The 17,254-nt window shown below is 33.1% G+C and overlaps 3 protein-coding genes across 3 annotated transcripts; all 3 read right to left on the bottom strand.

Annotated features, from left to right (window-relative positions):
• Positions 1-1,077: 1,077 nt before the first annotated feature.
• Positions 1,078-4,476, bottom strand: LOC130729634 (cystinosin homolog). Its single transcript, XM_057581445.1, has 8 exons — positions 4,211-4,476; positions 4,003-4,135; positions 3,518-3,607; positions 3,295-3,419; positions 2,598-2,640; positions 2,006-2,123; positions 1,865-1,914; positions 1,078-1,528 (listed from the first exon to the last, which is right to left on the bottom strand). Exons 1-8 carry the CDS (start codon positions 4,327-4,329, stop codon positions 1,373-1,375), a joined length of 834 nt encoding a protein of 277 aa, XP_057437428.1. The 5' UTR covers positions 4,330-4,476; the 3' UTR covers positions 1,078-1,372.
• Positions 4,477-7,947: 3,471 nt separating this feature from the next.
• Positions 7,948-10,561, bottom strand: LOC130732497 (cystinosin homolog). Its single transcript, XM_057584532.1, has 8 exons — positions 10,330-10,561; positions 10,070-10,202; positions 9,538-9,627; positions 9,314-9,438; positions 9,173-9,215; positions 8,582-8,699; positions 8,440-8,489; positions 7,948-8,253 (listed from the first exon to the last, which is right to left on the bottom strand). Exons 1-8 carry the CDS (start codon positions 10,449-10,451, stop codon positions 8,119-8,121), a joined length of 816 nt encoding a protein of 271 aa, XP_057440515.1. The 5' UTR covers positions 10,452-10,561; the 3' UTR covers positions 7,948-8,118.
• Positions 10,562-13,780: 3,219 nt separating this feature from the next.
• On the bottom strand, positions 13,781-16,375 carry LOC130732498 (cystinosin homolog). The gene is made up of 8 exons (XM_057584533.1): positions 16,143-16,375; positions 15,883-16,015; positions 15,355-15,444; positions 15,131-15,255; positions 14,987-15,029; positions 14,404-14,521; positions 14,259-14,308; positions 13,781-14,023 (listed from the first exon to the last, which is right to left on the bottom strand). Exons 1-8 carry the CDS (start codon positions 16,262-16,264, stop codon positions 13,889-13,891), a joined length of 816 nt encoding a protein of 271 aa, XP_057440516.1. The 5' UTR covers positions 16,265-16,375; the 3' UTR covers positions 13,781-13,888.
• Between the last annotated feature and the right edge of the window lie 879 nt (positions 16,376-17,254).

Below are 17,254 nucleotides of genomic sequence, written 5' to 3' on the forward strand. Positions count from 1 at the left end.
GCCAGTGGTATTTTCCTGCTATTAATTATCATAGTGCCACTAATGGGAACTTCTTTCTTGAGACCTATTCCTCTGATTTTTCTGAACTTCCAAGGAGAGGGAGTACGTCCACATAGGTAAAGGACATGTTATATATCCTTAGAGTAAACAATGTTTTTAAATTCAAAAATCCACTTTAGTCAAAATTTCATAAGCATATAGCTAGTCAGCTCATACATCTTTGTTAATGCATACCATGTAACTCAAAAGTAGCCAGAAAAGTAACAAAGACTAAAATTATTGAAAAATCAATGACACAATTGGAAGATCAACCTTAACCAAAGTAAGATTTGAGTTCATTTCTCTTTTTGCTATTTGCATTACTAAGATACCCAGCATACCACAAACAAAATGAATAAAAAGGCAGCATAGTTTCCATTAAAAAACACTTAAAATCAGAAATTGACTACATCAGCTCATACATCTTTGTTAATTCATACCATCTAACTCGAAAGGAGCCAGAGCCCTAAAAATAATGAAAAAACAGTGACCACAATTGGTAGATCAACCTAAATCAAAGCAAGATTTGGGTTCATTTCTCTGTGTTATTTGCATTACTAAGATACCCAACTTTCCACACAAAAAGGAAGACTAAAATTTCAGCTCACGTTACATTAAAATACACTAAAAATCAGCAACTGGGCTACATCACTTGACAAGCATACATAAACGTGAGATAGTGGTAAAGGCTCTGAAATTTCCCTCTTCCACCAAGCATCATCATGCATAAAGTGCCTATCTTGCACATAGTGCCTATCTTGAAACAATGGGACGCCAAGCCCAAAGTCCAACATTGTCTAACATCATAGGAAAATAGGCAAATAGGGGTGAAAGAAAGATTGGAAGTAGCTTAAGCTTAAAATATATGAAGGCAATATTGGAAACAAAAAATCAAATTTAAATCGAAAGGTCGCCCGTGATGAGCCACATATCACCAATGGAGAATAAAGCGTCACCAGATATCTCTGTTTTAATAGATCTTTTGCCACAGTCACCGAATAGAGAACAAGTAGCTAGACAATAAAATGCTATCAGATAGAAATTTATAATACAAATTAGCATAAAGAATGAGAGAGGCTGTAATTCTTATAACTTATACAACAAAGTTTATTGAAGCTCCAAGCTAGATGGTGCTCTTGGTGTGAGACAAAAGAAGCACCCTAGTTTACTTTTCACATTAATATCAATCAATGGGAACTTTAATATGTACATTATGAACCAAATCATGTCTTTTAAATTCTGTAGTAGTGACTGATCAGAAGGGAAGACAAGATGGTTTCTGATTTGATCTTTGTGTGCTCGGTATAATGTGCATTATGAATCAAATCAATTCTTACACATTCTCTGGTGGCGACACATCAGAAGGTCTAACAAGGTGCTCTCTGATTTGATCTTCATCATCGGTAGTGGTGACCAATTTGGAGGATCTTTTAGCAGGATACAGAACATAATGTTGAATGATGAAAATAATGTCGAAGAATACAGATACCTGCAGTTATGTATTTCGTCAAAAAAAGATGTCACTACTTACTAAAGCTTTGACTGACTGAATTTGTAAACAAATGTAATCTACCATGCTCAAGAATCATTCAACCTCTGTTAAATTCAAACCTCAATACAAGCATCTACAAATCTGTTTGAGTACTAAGTCAAAGCTCTTACATCAAAAAATTTATTTTCTCAACCAAAATAGAGTAGCATAATCTAAGTTTAGACTCATACGAAAAATAAACCCAGAATTAGAACTACATGGAAATTAAAGGGATCATGAAACAGTTATAACGTAAGAATGAAGCAAAATACTCCTCAGGAGACTTTTCCTTACCAGAGATAGCAACACTTTTCCTATATTGCCGTAGAAGTTGACCCATGAATCTGGAAAAATGGGATTGAAAATATGTTGGTGAAAATATAGAATCAAGTGCAAATGGGACCTATCCATAGCAGAGATAAGTGGATGCCAAACCTTGATCTACTGATTGTACAACCATCTGTCCATAATTTGCTATGCCTCCAGAAAAATCAAGTAGAATGTTACCAATGCTGAAGCCATCAGTACTCTTTCTTAGGAAGTTCATGATTACCTACATTAACAACACAAGTGTTTAAATGGACAGCCAGAAGCTGTCAAATAAACCTGGTCTCCTCAAAATTTCCAAATAATTACTACAATTCTCTTTAATTTATTTTAAAATTTTACTCTGGGAGAACAACAATTAAGACCCACTTCACCATTTGGACATAAAGATCAAATACTTCTTAACCATCTATTATGTTTGAAGAGTTTATTATTACAGGTTTAGTACATTCAACCATTTACTCATTTTACATTTCTATGTTCAATAAGTTGTTCGTTCTCTGGCAAGAATTGAATGTATTAAGTGGAAGTAATATAGGGACTACAGAAAGGAACACAGACACACATTCATTGGTACTAAAGAGCACAATCAATAAATTAGGCTGCATCAGTTATTGTATTTTATGTCTTAAAAAGTGGTATTTCAATAATCATCTACATAGGAAAAGAAAACATAATAAATTTGAAAGAAAATTCTAACCTGGGGAATGTACTTTACAATAGTCATAGCTACTTGAATTGAGCTGCAACAAATGATCAATTGAAACAAAAAATTAGAACAAAATCTCCCATTATACAGCAGAACATTAGACTGTAGAACAACAACAAGGATGAGTCTGATGTAGTTCAATATACAGAAGAAGATTGTAAGCTTTGTACTGAGGTAATACTATAAGCAAGGAGTCCATAGTGGTAGGAAGCAGAAAACAAAAGAATGCAATTGTCCACCTGAGAGCTAGGTCACAAAATAGTAAATATTAAAATGTTAAGGTGTTAGGTAGTGTGTCTGTAGCTTCCCTAGATAAGATCAATAACTAGGTAGGGCTCTCAAAGTAAAACTGAAACACTTTCTGTCAACTGTCAAAGAATCAATTTCTTATGTAGCACATAACTAAGTGATGACTAGCTATATGCAGAGCTAACAGAAAACAATTGTCAAGAATGTGCTCATCATCTCCTAAATTAGTGAAAACTGAGAAATTACTTAACTCTTGTTGTGCAAATTAGCATGCCAGTTAGAGATGAATCAGGATGGTCTCAAGAGAGCATTGAGAAAAAAATTCCATCGGAGACAAAACTAAAAGTACATATATGCATAAATTCTAGGGAGTTGATTAAGTTGAAGGTCAGAAAGCATGAAAATAATGCAATTAACCACACAAGCAGAGACAACATACTTGAATATGGAGAGAAGCCAAAGCCAGGAATGATCAGACAAAGCAATAAAGAAACAGATTGCAGCAGTCAGCCAAGCAACAAAGACAATTCCAATAGAAATTTTGGACACTTTCTGACTTCCACGCTACAATGAAAAGAGTTAACAAGTTCATCAAATTCAAGAACTCAGTCCATGGAACAAAAGAGAACAACATTCTCAACGAGAAGAAGCATCATTCTTACTTCATAGATTACAATCTGGAATAATGTAATCGCCGTCAGCAGAACAGCATGGATTGAGAAAGCAACATCATTTGCTGCCACAGGTATCATCTGAAACAAGACAAAATCATAACAATATGATTGTTAATCAAATCTTCAGCATGAAAGACCTTTCTATTCCTGCAACATGCTGAAAATAAGTCCTATTATTCCAATAATTCCAATTATTAAAGATGAGACCAAAATAGTAACCCCATATAAATTGCAAAAACTCTTTTCTAGTTATCCAAAATTCCAAATGGTCTCAACTCTCAACCAACTAATTAAAGTCAAGTTGGAATTTTTAATCCAAAAAAACACCCTTTTTGAGATTTAAACACACCCCATGCCACTTAGACCAAATGGGGTTTGGTTAAATTGCAAGAATTCTTATACCAAACTATAATTACCTTTTTAGCATGATGGAATAGCATAGCATAACAAAAATAGAAGGAACCAAACCTGACCTCTTGGTAACCATATTTGTCAAAGTATTGCTTCTGAATAGCAGAGCTGAAGTAGAGTGAAGCGTTGAATATGAGATAGGAACTATGCTTAGTGAGATTCAACAGCACGAAATCGAAGTTGAGCCCAACCACACTAAAAAAGAGAATTAACAAGAATCAACAACTGCAAAGTGGAGGAGAAAAGAGAGAAGAAGAAGAAGGAAGGAACCTTTTCCTGCGAAAATTCAAGATGACTTGAGGGTAGAAACTGATGGACCATGAAATGAAAGCGAACCAACCCAGAAGTTCGTAGGTTACATGGAGTGGATTTGAATTCCAAGACGCCATGTTTGTCTTCTCTGAACGATTTTCACAGAAGTGTGTTGGGATTTGAATGAATGCTGACGAAAGTAACCAACTCCAAAAAATTGTGAAAATCCTCGAACTGTTTAGAATTAAATACTATGATAATTCAGTTTTGAAAAGGTTGCGTGTGTTTTGCCCCGGAAATGGATCTTCTGGTTTCAAGTGGCCATTTTCCTAATTAATATTTCATAATGTGCAAAAAATAAACATACACAATAGAAAAATTATTTCTTCTTTTGTCTACGAAAATGAAAATGAAAGGAATTAATGTATCTTTAAAAAAATTCAATTTTTTTATTATTATCACCAACAAAATATATTATCACAAATGCATCACTTGCTTTCACAACTCACAAGTAATTTTCCTTATTTATTATTTACATATTTCACTTTCAAAAATAATTAATTACATGTTTCGGAATAAATAAATTTGCGTCTTTAAGGATTTTGAATTTTATAGTACTTTAAATAATCGATTAATATATCAAACGGTTGAATTTTCCACTTCAATCCTGTGAAGCTTCTAATCCTCACTCCTATGAATATGAAATTAGATTAGATAAATCAATTCTGGCTGTGAATTGAGAAATGGTGGAAAAAATAAATATTAATGCAAAATATTGATATTCCTAATTTATGGGAAAACTTTCCTATTTGAAGGATCAAATAAAAAAGAAGAAAAAAAATGAGCTCAGACACTTGTGTTTCATCCAATGGATCAGTTGGTGATGGACCACCATCACAATTAAATCATCATAGCTCCACACAACTGCACCAGCCGGGAATCGAACCCGGGTCTGTACTGTGGCAGGGTACTATTCTACCACTGGTGCTTCATGTCTAGTTGAGCCCTTATTTTTTACATAACTGTTAATTATGGCTATGGCATAACGCACTGTTTACTATTTTTTGGTAAATGTACCTAGCGTTGGTTTCTTTAAAAAAAAAAAAGATTCATTTTGGAAAATTTATAAGGTGTTTTTTTTTTTCTTCAGTTTTTTGAAAAATGATTATGTTTTTTTTATCAATCGATTATGAAGAAAATATATATTTATTAGCATATCAAGAAATATATTATGATTAATGACTGAATAAAAAGATAATTTTAATTTGTATATAACCAAACAGAAATCATCTTATGATTTTCATAAAATATCTAAAAAAAACAATTATTTTTTAGATAGCTAAAAAACATTATATTTTAATATGTAGCAACTTAATCTTAATTATGTTATAATTTCCCCATGAGGGTGCTGTCATGTCAATCGTGGTGGCTGAGGCACTTTGCCTTAGGTGGGCGATGGAATTGGCAATCTAGCTTGGCTTCTGCTCAGTGGTGTTCAAGACTGACTGCCTTCCGTTGTTGCAGGCATGGAAGAAAAGGCGTGAAGTTTCTTTTCTTCCGTTGTTCTTTGAATATTTTTCTACTCTAGTACTTTTTTTTAAGTAAAACTTATAATTTTTAACTATTTTTATTTTTCACATTCGAATTATAATTCTTATCTTATTTCTTTCTCATTCTCACATTTGGTTTTATTTTTAACTTTAATCAGACTAAATCTAACTAATCACTTAGAATAGTGTTGAAGTCATGAGCGTTGAATGCTCGATATGTTGGACTTTGGCGCTGTAACTCTTCGCGATGAGGTCAGGGCTGAAAATTGTCTTATCGATGGTACCTGTGAGGACACTCTGACGCTCAAGTTAGCAAGAGAAATGAAGACAAATGTTAAGAACCTGAGAACTAGAAAAACATACATTTCAATCTTTCTCCTGGTCTCTTTGAATAGTACAAGGTTGAGGAGGCTAAGGTAACATCAGCGTCTCGCTTTGCCTCCATATTGCAAGGTCTTTTGATGTGATCCCTTCAATCTTTTTAGGGGTCTAGATGATTGCACAATGAGGAGCGTCTCTTCGGGGCACCTTCTAAGGGTGTAGTGGGCGTGTCATCATCGCTGTCATCATCGCTCTGCCTAAATGTGGGGACTGAGGGTATCAGGATGAGTCGATGCCACCTCGTAATTACGAGCGACACCCTTTGTTGTTATGCGGCCTTCGATCTTATTCGTGCTCCACAAGTTCCGAAAGATGGAGAGGGTAAGGATTTAAGTTGGCTAGCTACCAGCCCATCCTCGGGTGTAAAGCTCGGTCATCGTCGGCGCCTTAGGTCAATGGTGCTAAAGGCGGCAGCAGTGCCTCTTCATCTGTTGCTCCAGTTTCCTTTGCTTAATTTTGCTAAGGTCTTGTGGTAATTAAATGGACTTCTTACCATCGAGTGTCACTCCTCTGCAGGGGATATTAGTGTCTCGGGTACTACTCGAATGTCTTGGTTCCATCCCTCGGTCGAAACATGATGAGTCAGTTTTGAGTCTCGTTTGTCATGATGTTCATGAGGCAAGTTATATATGCTCTTTTATATCTCAGGGGTTTAGAGGGGATTACAAAATAAGTCGGCTGAAGCATTTCATGTCTCAGCAATTCATAATACATGACAAAATAAGCCATCTTAAACTCATCATGTCTCGTTAGTTTAAAAGACAATTAATTATGTGATTCGACCAAGATATGCCCCGAGTCATTGGCGCGATTGATGAGTGGCAGAATAAACTCAAATACAAAATAATTATATTCTACATACTTATATCGAATTTATCTATTTATTTAAAATTTAAGTTATATTTATAAGTATTAACTTATTCAAAACTTTTTCTATATAAAAATAAGCATTACCCAATGAACTTGTTAATATACTAGGGCAGTGTCGTGTTTCACAAATTTCAACGATGGTGTCACACACATTATCGTGTATGATTGGATATAGTGTGTGTTTTGAATTTTCAGGAAACTTAACATGAATTCATATTAAGCTAAAATTTTAAGTTCTCTTACTCTAACTCACATTAAATTTAATGTGACGAGTTATAATTTCATTTTCTCCATTAATATACTTAACCAATGTCAAATCAAACATACCTAAATAACTAAAGATCCAACTAATCTGGACGGTATTCCGGCCGGATCCAACCTGTCAGAAAAAAGCTAATGTCATAAAGTTTAAGTTGTTTGCGAGTCTGACAGGCTCATCCTGATCCATTGCTCCTTGACCCGTGAGCAGATTTAATACTCTGAAATTTGTATCCTCCATTCAAATATAGTATGGTAGTAATCTTTTTAAAGGAAATATTGTGATTTTTTTTGGTACATGCCGAAGTACTATGATAATTTTTCATAAATTTTTTGAACGGAATTTAGGGTTAAATATGTTCCAAATTCCTGATTTATAGAGTTAAATTCAATTAGGTCATTAATTTTTTTTATATACAATTTGATTATATACCTCGTCCGATCCCCAGACCCAGGCATGGCATATTCTATGAGATGACAATCACAGGATGGAGCTGTTAGTAAGTTAGAGACAGTAGCAGGACCCAGACTACAACAAATGTAAATCGCTCAAATTCAGTTTAAAACAAGAAGAGGATAGCACCTTCTATGTCTTTGGTTAGAATATTATAATAGGTGGTTAATTGAAATTTTACGTATTTAATTTTTCTTAAATAATGTCTCATATTGAATTGTCTTACGTGGAGAATATACGTACTAAAAAAATATATTTTAAAGACTTTGATGCTGCTTCAATGTAAATGGACTATAATAGCATTTACAACTTAAGGGTTGGATATATATTCTATCTAATTTTCTCCCAATAGGAAAAATTGCAAATAGCTAGAAATAGTTCATTCCTTGAAATATTGTAAAACAAGTTACAACCTAGACATTATCAGACAATTGTCTATTGGAAGACTTGGGATTATCTAGGTCAGGAGATGTCTCTGATTTGCGTTTTGAAGCAGGATATAGCAGATAGTGTTGGATCATGAAGAGGATGTCAAAAAATACAGATACCTGCAATGGTTAATTAGCAAATTAGCTATATGAGCTTAAACATTTGATAAACTTGAATTGTAGGCTTGTTGTATTTTTATACAAAAAATTCATTTTCTCTAACAAAAGGAATGAAAAATTGTGGGCTCTGAATACAATTTTGAAGAAGGTGAGTGGAGATTAACAGAGAAAAAGTATTATCTATACCAGGGATATGAGTAGTTTTCCAATGTTTCCGTAGAAGTTCATCCAAGAGCCTGAAAATCAAAGATAGAATTTCAAAATCATGTCATCAGTTCAAACTTTAAACTCAGAAGATTGCTTACTAATGTATATGACAGTGACAGACCTTGATCTATTGATTGCATTGCCATTTGTAAATAGTTTCCTAACCCTCCTGAAAAGTCTAGTAGAATGTTTCCAATGCTCCATCCATCTGTGCTTTTTCTCATGAAGTTCATCACTGCCTATAATATTTTCCCAACACAATGTGTTAAGATGGATGAGTAACATAACTTTAGGGAAAAGAAATTTCATTCACTTTTTGACCAAGGAAACACAAAAAAATCCTCAATTATTAAGTGCTGGATACACGGTGAAAACAACATTGAGGCCAAAATCATGGTGGACAGTCGCAAAAGCTAAGAGAAGTTACTTCTATGTTCTGTTCAACATGATTTTAACTTCATTGTGATTTTTCACCGTGTATCTAAACACACACTACGTCAAAGCAAAATCAGTTAGTAGTTCTTCTTCAGATTATGCACAAGCATTTCAAAATATGATTCTTTGATGTTTACAGTAGCACATTCTTATAGGCTACCTAGTTCAAACAGTTCATAAAAATCTCAGCAATTAAATTGAATATTAGATGCATCAATAGAAACATAGGGATACAGAAATTAAAAAGGAATTTATACAAATTTGAATTGATCCTAACCTGTGGAATATATTTGATAACCGTCATAGAGATTTGGATAGCACTGCAAGTTGATTAGTTTCAACACAAGTCAGAAAGAAATTCTAAAATACCATCATACACAACAGGAAGTTAACTAACAAATGAAAACAGACAACATACGTGAAGATTGAGAGCAGCCAGAGCCAATGGTGGTTGTGCAAGGCTATAAAGAAACACACTGCAGCGATCGACCACGCAACAAGGAGGATCCCATAAGCGATTTTAGAGATTTTCTGACTTCCACGCTGCACAATCCGAAAATATAACCACTTTCATGATGAATATCATACATTAATCCAAAGAACATTGTATAAAAACTCAATGAAAAGGAACACAGCACTAACATCATAGATTGCAATCTGGAACAAGGAAATTGCTGTCAAAAGAACAGCATGGATTGAGAAAGCAACATCATTTGCTGCCACAGGTATCATCTGAAATAATCAATAAAGAAAAGAAGTTAGATCTCTGCTAACATTTAACTACCAGTGTTTAGATCGACACCTAGAGGTTCCGAATCAATTCTGAACGTTTAGAAGCTAGACTCACTATTACAATTTGGGTTTGGCCTAACGCTACCCCAAAACTTGATTGAGATGGAGGGTCAATACATCTTTTATAAGAACTATTTTGGCCGTACCATATCCCTAGTCAATATGAGACTTCTCGACATGAATGTTTAGTTTTGCACTTTTGCTTCCACTCATACAAAGAGTAACTAAATTGATATCATTAATACTAAATTGTGCCTAGCTTGTTCAACATTGTCCATTAACATTATCAGCAATTTTTAATCTAAAACAGAGAGGAAATTGAGTCATCAATTTAGCTTCCAAAAGGAAAACAGACATATCAGTACTAATAACAAGAACAAACCTCTTTCTCTCCGTATTTTTCTCTATACTGTTTCTGAATGGTAGAGCTGAAGTACAAAGATGCATTGTATATGAGATAGGCTGTGTGCTTGGTCAGATTCAGCAGTATGAAATCAAAGTTCAGCCCCACCACACTATAACACAAAAGAAAACCAAATAAAAAGAAAGCCTAAAAGAAAAGCAAGATAATTTATAAGATTAATTAATTTGTAGAGAAAATCACATGATGATAATATAAAATATTGCTTTTTGAGTTGGTACCTTTTCCTTCGAAAGTTCAAGATGACTTGTGGGTAGAAACTGATGGACCAGCAAACAAAAGCAAACCAGCCCAGAGCTTCATAGGAAACATGGAGTGGTTCTGAATTCCAAGATGATGACATAGCTTCTTTCTCAGATTTTTTCCCTCACTTTCAAGGAGAAGAAATTAACCAACAAATTCAATGTATATTGAGTTGTGGACCCCCAATATTCTCTTTTAGTGTCACAGTTGTGTCCCACACGTAAATGTGATTCTTGAACCTCTATTACCAATACCAATATATATAGCCTCTGTTCAAAAGAAAATGGAGTGTGATTAGTTACCAGGTTGTAACACATTCCAACACAGCAATCTAATTTTGTGTCACGTTGATTCAAACGTGGATCGGCGTTAAATTTAAAGAAAACCATTTTTTCTAGGATTATGAATCTGAGAGTGTATGGAGACAGGATTTGTGACCAAGGAGCATGTTTGAGTTTACTATTCATGTGTTACTCCTAAAATCGGAACATTTGTATGATCTATAATTAGGCTGTGCTCATTAAAGAACGGTGTTTAATTTCCAAAGTACAAACCTATTGTTGAATATGCATTCAATATGCATTCACGGACGGAGATACAAAGTACAAACCCTATTGTGAATTTACCTAATTTCTCGTTCTCTATACCACACTCCTCAACCTGCTAGAGATGTTATACGTACACAGTTCAACCGAAAAAGGGAAAAGAACCAACTACTTATTGTTTTAATTTTAGGATTTGTTTTATGGGGATATAAAGATATGGTAAGATAACACAATCATATCTTTATTTGTTGTGCACACATATTTTTATTTTATTTTATTGTGCTAGTAGATATAATAATGTAATCTTATCTCTTATTTTTTTTTTTAAAAAAAAGATATTATCATATTATATCCATTATATGTAAAATTAATCATCATGGAGTGGTTGTTGCCGAGCTTATGGGAGTATTGGAAGGACTACGGTTGGCAATGCAACATGGTTTTAGCAAGGTAATGGTTGAATCAGATAGTAAATTGGTCATCAAAGAGCAAACCAATGGCAAAGTCCAGTAACACGTAATTGGGGCTTGTAGCAGCTGAATTTTAAAAAGTTATTAGTTTCTAGTTTTAGTTTTGTTTCCTTTGTGCATGTTTTTAGACAAGCAAATAAATCAGCTGATGTGCTGCAAAATATTCTCTGGATCATGGAGATGAGTCTTGGTTTCAATGTGTTCCTCCATGTATTCAATCATGTATCCTCTTGGATATTCTTCCGATAATTTTCCGTCAAAAAAAAATCATCATGGAGAGGCGTGGTTAGAATCTAATAAGATAAAATAGCAATTTTCTATTCCCTTTTTAACTTCATCCCAAATTAAAATTATTCCAATATATAGATTTTTATAATTAATAATATACTAATTTATAAATATAAAAATACTAATTATTATAATATATTAATGCTACTAAGTTAAAATTATTTATTTATTCATAAATTTAATAAAAAACGACTAATTCATAAAAAATGAATATTTTTTTAACTCAAAAGGAATAACTTTTTTCTTATCAATTACTACTGCTGCCCCAGTTAACTTTAAATTTTACGTATCATCAAAATATATATATGTAAAATCTTGAATTTTTGAATTAAATACATTAAGTAATAACAATTCTTTACCTTTCTATCAAAATACATTAAGAAAAAAAATTGGTTTGTAATAAATATATTAAATAATAAAATTAAAAACATGGAAAAATTGTATTGTAACGAGAAAAAAAACTATTTAACTACCTACATTAATTAGACCGTAAAAAAAACTACCAAACATTAAATAAAAAAAATTATAAACTTAAAAATTGACTTTAATGACAAATATTAAGAACTAAAATTAACAATAAAATAAATTCATTAATAAATAATTTAGATAAAATAGTTTTAAAATGAAAATTTCTTGTTCTCTATATACCACACTCCTCTACCTGCTAGAGATGGTATGTGTCATATATACAGTTGAACCCATAAAGGGAAAATAACAACTACTTATTGTTTTAATTTTGGGTTCTTTGATGCATAGAATAAAAAGATAAAGTAAGATAACAGAATAATAATATCTTATTTGTTGTGCTTGTAGCGTATAACTTTATCTCTTATCCTACATTATGTACATTATATGTAAAATTAATCCTCAAAGAGAGGCGGGTTAGACCCCAATAAGATAATAATTAATGAGATGATGAAAATTGGGGGTGAAGATGATGTCGATGGAGGTTCAGGAAAGATGATTGAAGATGGAAAACGATTAGGGTTCAAATTTGAGGGTGTTCTGATTTGGAATTTGAGTTAATTCTAGGGGGATTTTGGAGACAATTTGGGGGGAAACTTATTTTGTTAATTAGATTAGGGTTAGTTAGTTAATTAGGGTTTAATTTTGTTAATTACATTAATAAAACTGACATGTAAAATATTTTAATTTTTTTCATTCCATGTCGGCTAGCCAAATCATCTCTCGTCGGAGCTCCGGATTCCGACGATGACTTGCCCCAAACAATTTATAACAAGTGCGATCATTTTCAATAACTTTTCCGACGAGAGATCTACTTTAGACGGCGACACAAATACAATGACTAATTTGAAGATTAACCCTATTTTTAATTTAATATTTTTTTGAAAATTAAATATTATTTAGATTTATGTTTTGAAAACAAATTAATCTTGGTCTTTTCAGTTCAAAACTACTTAGAATATTATACTAACACGTGGTTGATTAAAACGATCCATATTTGATTTTTCTTAAGTAATGATTCATACCGATTGGCTCCCGTGAAAGATAAATGTGCTGTGAAAATATATATTTTGCTCTCATGAAATTAGGAGTAAGATCCATGTAATTTACTGGATAAAAAAGGACTGACAATTTAATGAAACTGACATAAGTTTCAAGAGCAGGGCTAAATTTACACTCTTATAAATCTTACACTCTTACACTAATTTTCCACCATTGATCTCATTTAATCTAGGATGTAATATGTTCAGATTAGTGAGTCACGTGACCTTCTTCCCTTGTTAATGACTCTAGCCATTTTCTTTTAGCGCCCCATTTCTTAATCCTCTATGTGACATTGGATATGATTTCTGCAAGTTTCACCAAAGGGCAAAGGCTAATAGTATTGAATCTTCAAGCGTGAACATAGAACCAATAAGCACTAATATCCAATAAACACAAAACCAAGACATTCATTCCCCAAATTAATCTTCAAAAGCTGTCGTTCATGGTAGTCACAGGCAATGGGCGTGATCGCGTGACAGCCTTATTGCTTAAAACTGGTTTAAAATTGGAGTAACAAGTTTACATTTTAAATGACTTAAATGTTCTTCTCATGGGAAACCTTTAATCTGTTCATCTAATAACTGGAGAAAAGCTAATCGGGATATGCCTACTTCACAGATTAATTAATAAGATATATATATATTCTATCTATTTTTCTCCCAATAGGATAATTTGCAAATAGCTAGAAAATTTCATTCCTTGAAGTATTAAAAAAAAGTTACATCCTAAACATTATCAGACAGTTGCCTATTTGAAGACTTGGGATTATCAAGGTCAGGAGATGTCTTTGATTTGCGTTTTGAAGCAGGATATAGCAGATAGTGTTGGATCATGAAGAGGATGTCAAAGAATACAGATACCTGCAATGGTTGATTTATTCCATCAGTTAGCAATGTTATATGAGCTTAAACATTTGATTTTCAATCCAAGACCCTGTTTATAAACTTGAATTGTAGGCAACTAGGCATGTAGCATTTTTATCCAAGAAATTCATTTTATTCTCTAATAAAAGGAAGGAAAAATAGTGGATCAGAATAAAAACTTAAAAGAAGGTGAGTACTGATTGATATAGAAAAATTGAAGTATGATTCGTACCAGGGATATGAGTAGTTTTCCAATGTTTCCATAGAAGTTCACCCAAGAACCTGAAAATCAAAGATGAAAATTTCAAAATTATGTCAGTTCAATCTTTAAACTCAGACAAGAAGATTGCCTAGTAATGTCTATGACAGTGACAGACCTTGATCTATTGATTGCACTGCCATTTGTAAATAGTTTCCTAACCCTCCTGAAAAGTCTAGTAGAATGTTGCCAATGCTCCATCCATCTGTGCTTTTTCTCATGAAGTTCATCACTGCCTACATTCACAACACAATGTGTTAAGATGGATGAGTAACATAACTTTAGGGAAAAGAAATTTTGTCCACTTTTGACCAAGGAAACATAAAACAATCCTCTATTGTTATGTGCATGTCTGAATACAAGGTGAGAACCACGATGAGACCAAAATCATGGTGGACAGCCGCGAAAGCTAAGTGAAGTTGCTTATGTCCTTCGTGATTTTGGTTTCACTATGGTTTCCCATCGTGTATCAAAACAAGCACTACATCAAAGAAAAGTCAGTAAGTAGCTCTTCTTCAGATTATGCACATGCATTTCAAAGAAAGGTTCATTGATGATAGCACTAGCACATTTTTATAGGCTACTTAGTTCAAACAGTTAATAAAAATCTCAGCAATCAAATTGAACATTACAGGCATCAATAGAAACATAGGGATACAGAAATTAAAAAGGAATTTATACAAATTTGAATTGATCCTAACCTGTGGAATATATTTGATAACCGTCATAGAGATTTGGATAGCACTGCAAGTTGATTAGTTTCAACACAAGTCAGAAAGAAATTCTAAAATACCATCATACACAACAGGAAGTTAACTTGTAACAAATGAAAACACACAACATACGTGAAGATTGAGAGCAGCCAGAGCCAATGATGGTTGTGCAAGGCTATAAAGAAACACACTGCAGCGGTCGACCACGCAACAAGGAGGATCCCATAAGCAACTTTAGAGATTTTCTGACTTCCACGCTGCACAATCCGAAAATATATCCACTTTCATGATGAATATCATACATTAATCCAAAGAACATTGTATAAAAACTCAATGAAAAGGAACACAGCACTAACATCATAGATTGCAATCTGGAACAAGGAAATTGCTGTCAAAAGAACAGCATGGATTGAGAAAGCAACATCATTTGCTGCCACAGGTATCATCTGAAATAATCAATAAAGAAAAGAAGTTAGATCTCTGCTAACATTTAACTACCAGTGTTTAGATCGACAATTAGAGGTTCCGAATCAATTCTGAACGTTTAGAAGCTAGACTCACTATTACAATTTGGGTTAGGCCTAACGCTACCCCAAAACTTGATTGAGATGGAGGGTTAATACATCCTTTATAAGAACTATTTTGGCCGTATCATATCTCTAGTCAATATGAGACTTCTCGACATGAATGTTTAGTTTTGCACTTTTGCTTCCACTCATACAAAGAGTAACTAAATTGATATCATTAATACTAAATTGTGCCTTGTTCAACATTGTCCATTAACATTATCAGCAATTTTTAATCTAAAACAGAGAGGAAATTGAGTCATCAATTTAGCTTCCAAAAGGAAAACAGACATATCAGTACTAATAACAAGAACAAACCTCTTTCTCTCCGTATTTTTCTCTATACTGTTTCTGAATGGTAGAGCTGAAGTACAAAGATGCATTGTATATGAGATAGGCTGTGTGCTTGGTCAGATTCAGCACTATGAAATCAAAGTTCAGCCCCACCACACTATAACACAAAAGAAAACCAAATAAAAAGAAAGCCTAAAAGAAAAGCAAGATAATTTATAAGATTAATTAATTTGTAGAGAAAATCACATGATGATAATATAAAATATTGCTTTTTGGGCTGGTACCTTTTCCTTCGAAAGTTCAAGATGACTTGTGGGTAGAAACTGATGGACCAGCAAACAAAAGCAAACCATCCCAGAGCTTCATAGGAAACATGGAGTGGTTCTGAATTCCAAGATGATGACATAGCTTCTTTCTCAGATTTTTTCCCTCACTTTCAAGTAGAAGAAATTAACCAACAAATTCAATGTATATTGAGTTGTGGACCCCCAATATTTTCTTCTAGTGTCGAAGTTTTGTCCCACACGTAAATGTGATTCTTGAACCTCTATTACCAATACCAATATATATAGCCTCTGTTCAAAAGAAAATGGAGTGTGATTAGTTACCAGGTTGTAACACATTCCAACACATCAATCTAATTTTGTGTCATGTTGACTCAAACGTGGATCGGCGTTAAATTTAAAGAAACCCGTTTATTCTAGGATTATGAATCTGAGAGTGTATGGAGACAGGATTTGTGACCAAGGAGCATGTTTGAGTTTACTATTCATGTGTAACTCCTAAAATCGATCGGAACATTTGTATGATCTATAATTAGGCTGTGCTCATTAAAGATCGGTGTTTAATTTCCAAAGTAAAGTCAATTCGCATTCACGGACGGAGATACAAACCCTATTGTGAATTTAGCCAATGTCCCGGTCTCTATGCCACACTCCTCAACCTGCTAGAGATGTTATGTGTCATTTACACAGTTCAACCGAAAAAGGGAGAAGAACAACTACTTATTATTTTAATTTTAGGATTTGTTTTTGCAGGATAAAAAGATATGGTAAGATAATATAATCATATCTTTATTTGTTGTGCACACAAAAAAATAAAATTATTTGTTGTGCTAGTATGATATAGTAATGTAATCTTATATCTTATCTTATCATATATTATATCTATTATATGTAAAATTAATCATCATGGAGAGATGTGGTTAGAACCTAATAAGATAAGATAATAATTTTCTAATCTTTTTTAACTTCATCCCAAATTAAAATTATTTCAATATTTAGATTTTTATAATATAATAATTGATAAATGTAAAAATACTAATCATTGTATAATATATTTATGTCTCCGAAAGATACCTCAAGTGGATCAAATCATAAATTTATTTAGTTACTCA

Source organism: Lotus japonicus, chromosome 1 (assembly GCF_012489685.1).
Source record: "Lotus japonicus ecotype B-129 chromosome 1, LjGifu_v1.2".
NCBI classification, from domain to species: domain Eukaryota; kingdom Viridiplantae; phylum Streptophyta; class Magnoliopsida; order Fabales; family Fabaceae; genus Lotus; species Lotus japonicus.

Excerpts from the sequence above, each read along its gene's own strand:
- LOC130729634 (XM_057581445.1), bottom strand. The coding sequence starts at position 4,329 with ATGGCGTCTTGGAATTCAAATCCACTCCATGTAACCTACGAACTTCTG. Across the intron at positions 3,420-3,517 it reads TCCAGATTGTAATCTATGAA|CGTGGAAGTCAGAAAGTGTC; the intron begins GTAAGAATGATG and ends TTTTCATTGTAG. Across the intron at positions 2,124-2,597 it reads TTGTAAAGTACATTCCCCAG|GTAATCATGAACTTCCTAAG; the intron begins GTTAGAATTTTC and ends TTGTTAATGTAG.
- LOC130732497 (XM_057584532.1), bottom strand. The coding sequence starts at position 10,451 with ATGTCATCATCTTGGAATTCAGAACCACTCCATGTTTCCTATGAAGCT. Across the intron at positions 9,216-9,313 it reads TGGCTGCTCTCAATCTTCAC|TGCTATCCAAATCTCTATGA; the intron begins GTATGTTGTCTG and ends ATCAACTTGCAG. Across the intron at positions 8,700-9,172 it reads TTATCAAATATATTCCACAG|GCAGTGATGAACTTCATGAG; the intron begins GTTAGGATCAAT and ends AAAATATTATAG.
- LOC130732498 (XM_057584533.1), bottom strand. The coding sequence starts at position 16,264 with ATGTCATCATCTTGGAATTCAGAACCACTCCATGTTTCCTATGAAGCT. Across the intron at positions 14,522-14,986 it reads TTATCAAATATATTCCACAG|GCAGTGATGAACTTCATGAG; the intron begins GTTAGGATCAAT and ends TTGTGAATGTAG. Across the intron at positions 14,309-14,403 it reads AGTGCAATCAATAGATCAAG|GTTCTTGGGTGAACTTCTAT; the intron begins GTCTGTCACTGT and ends TTTGATTTTCAG.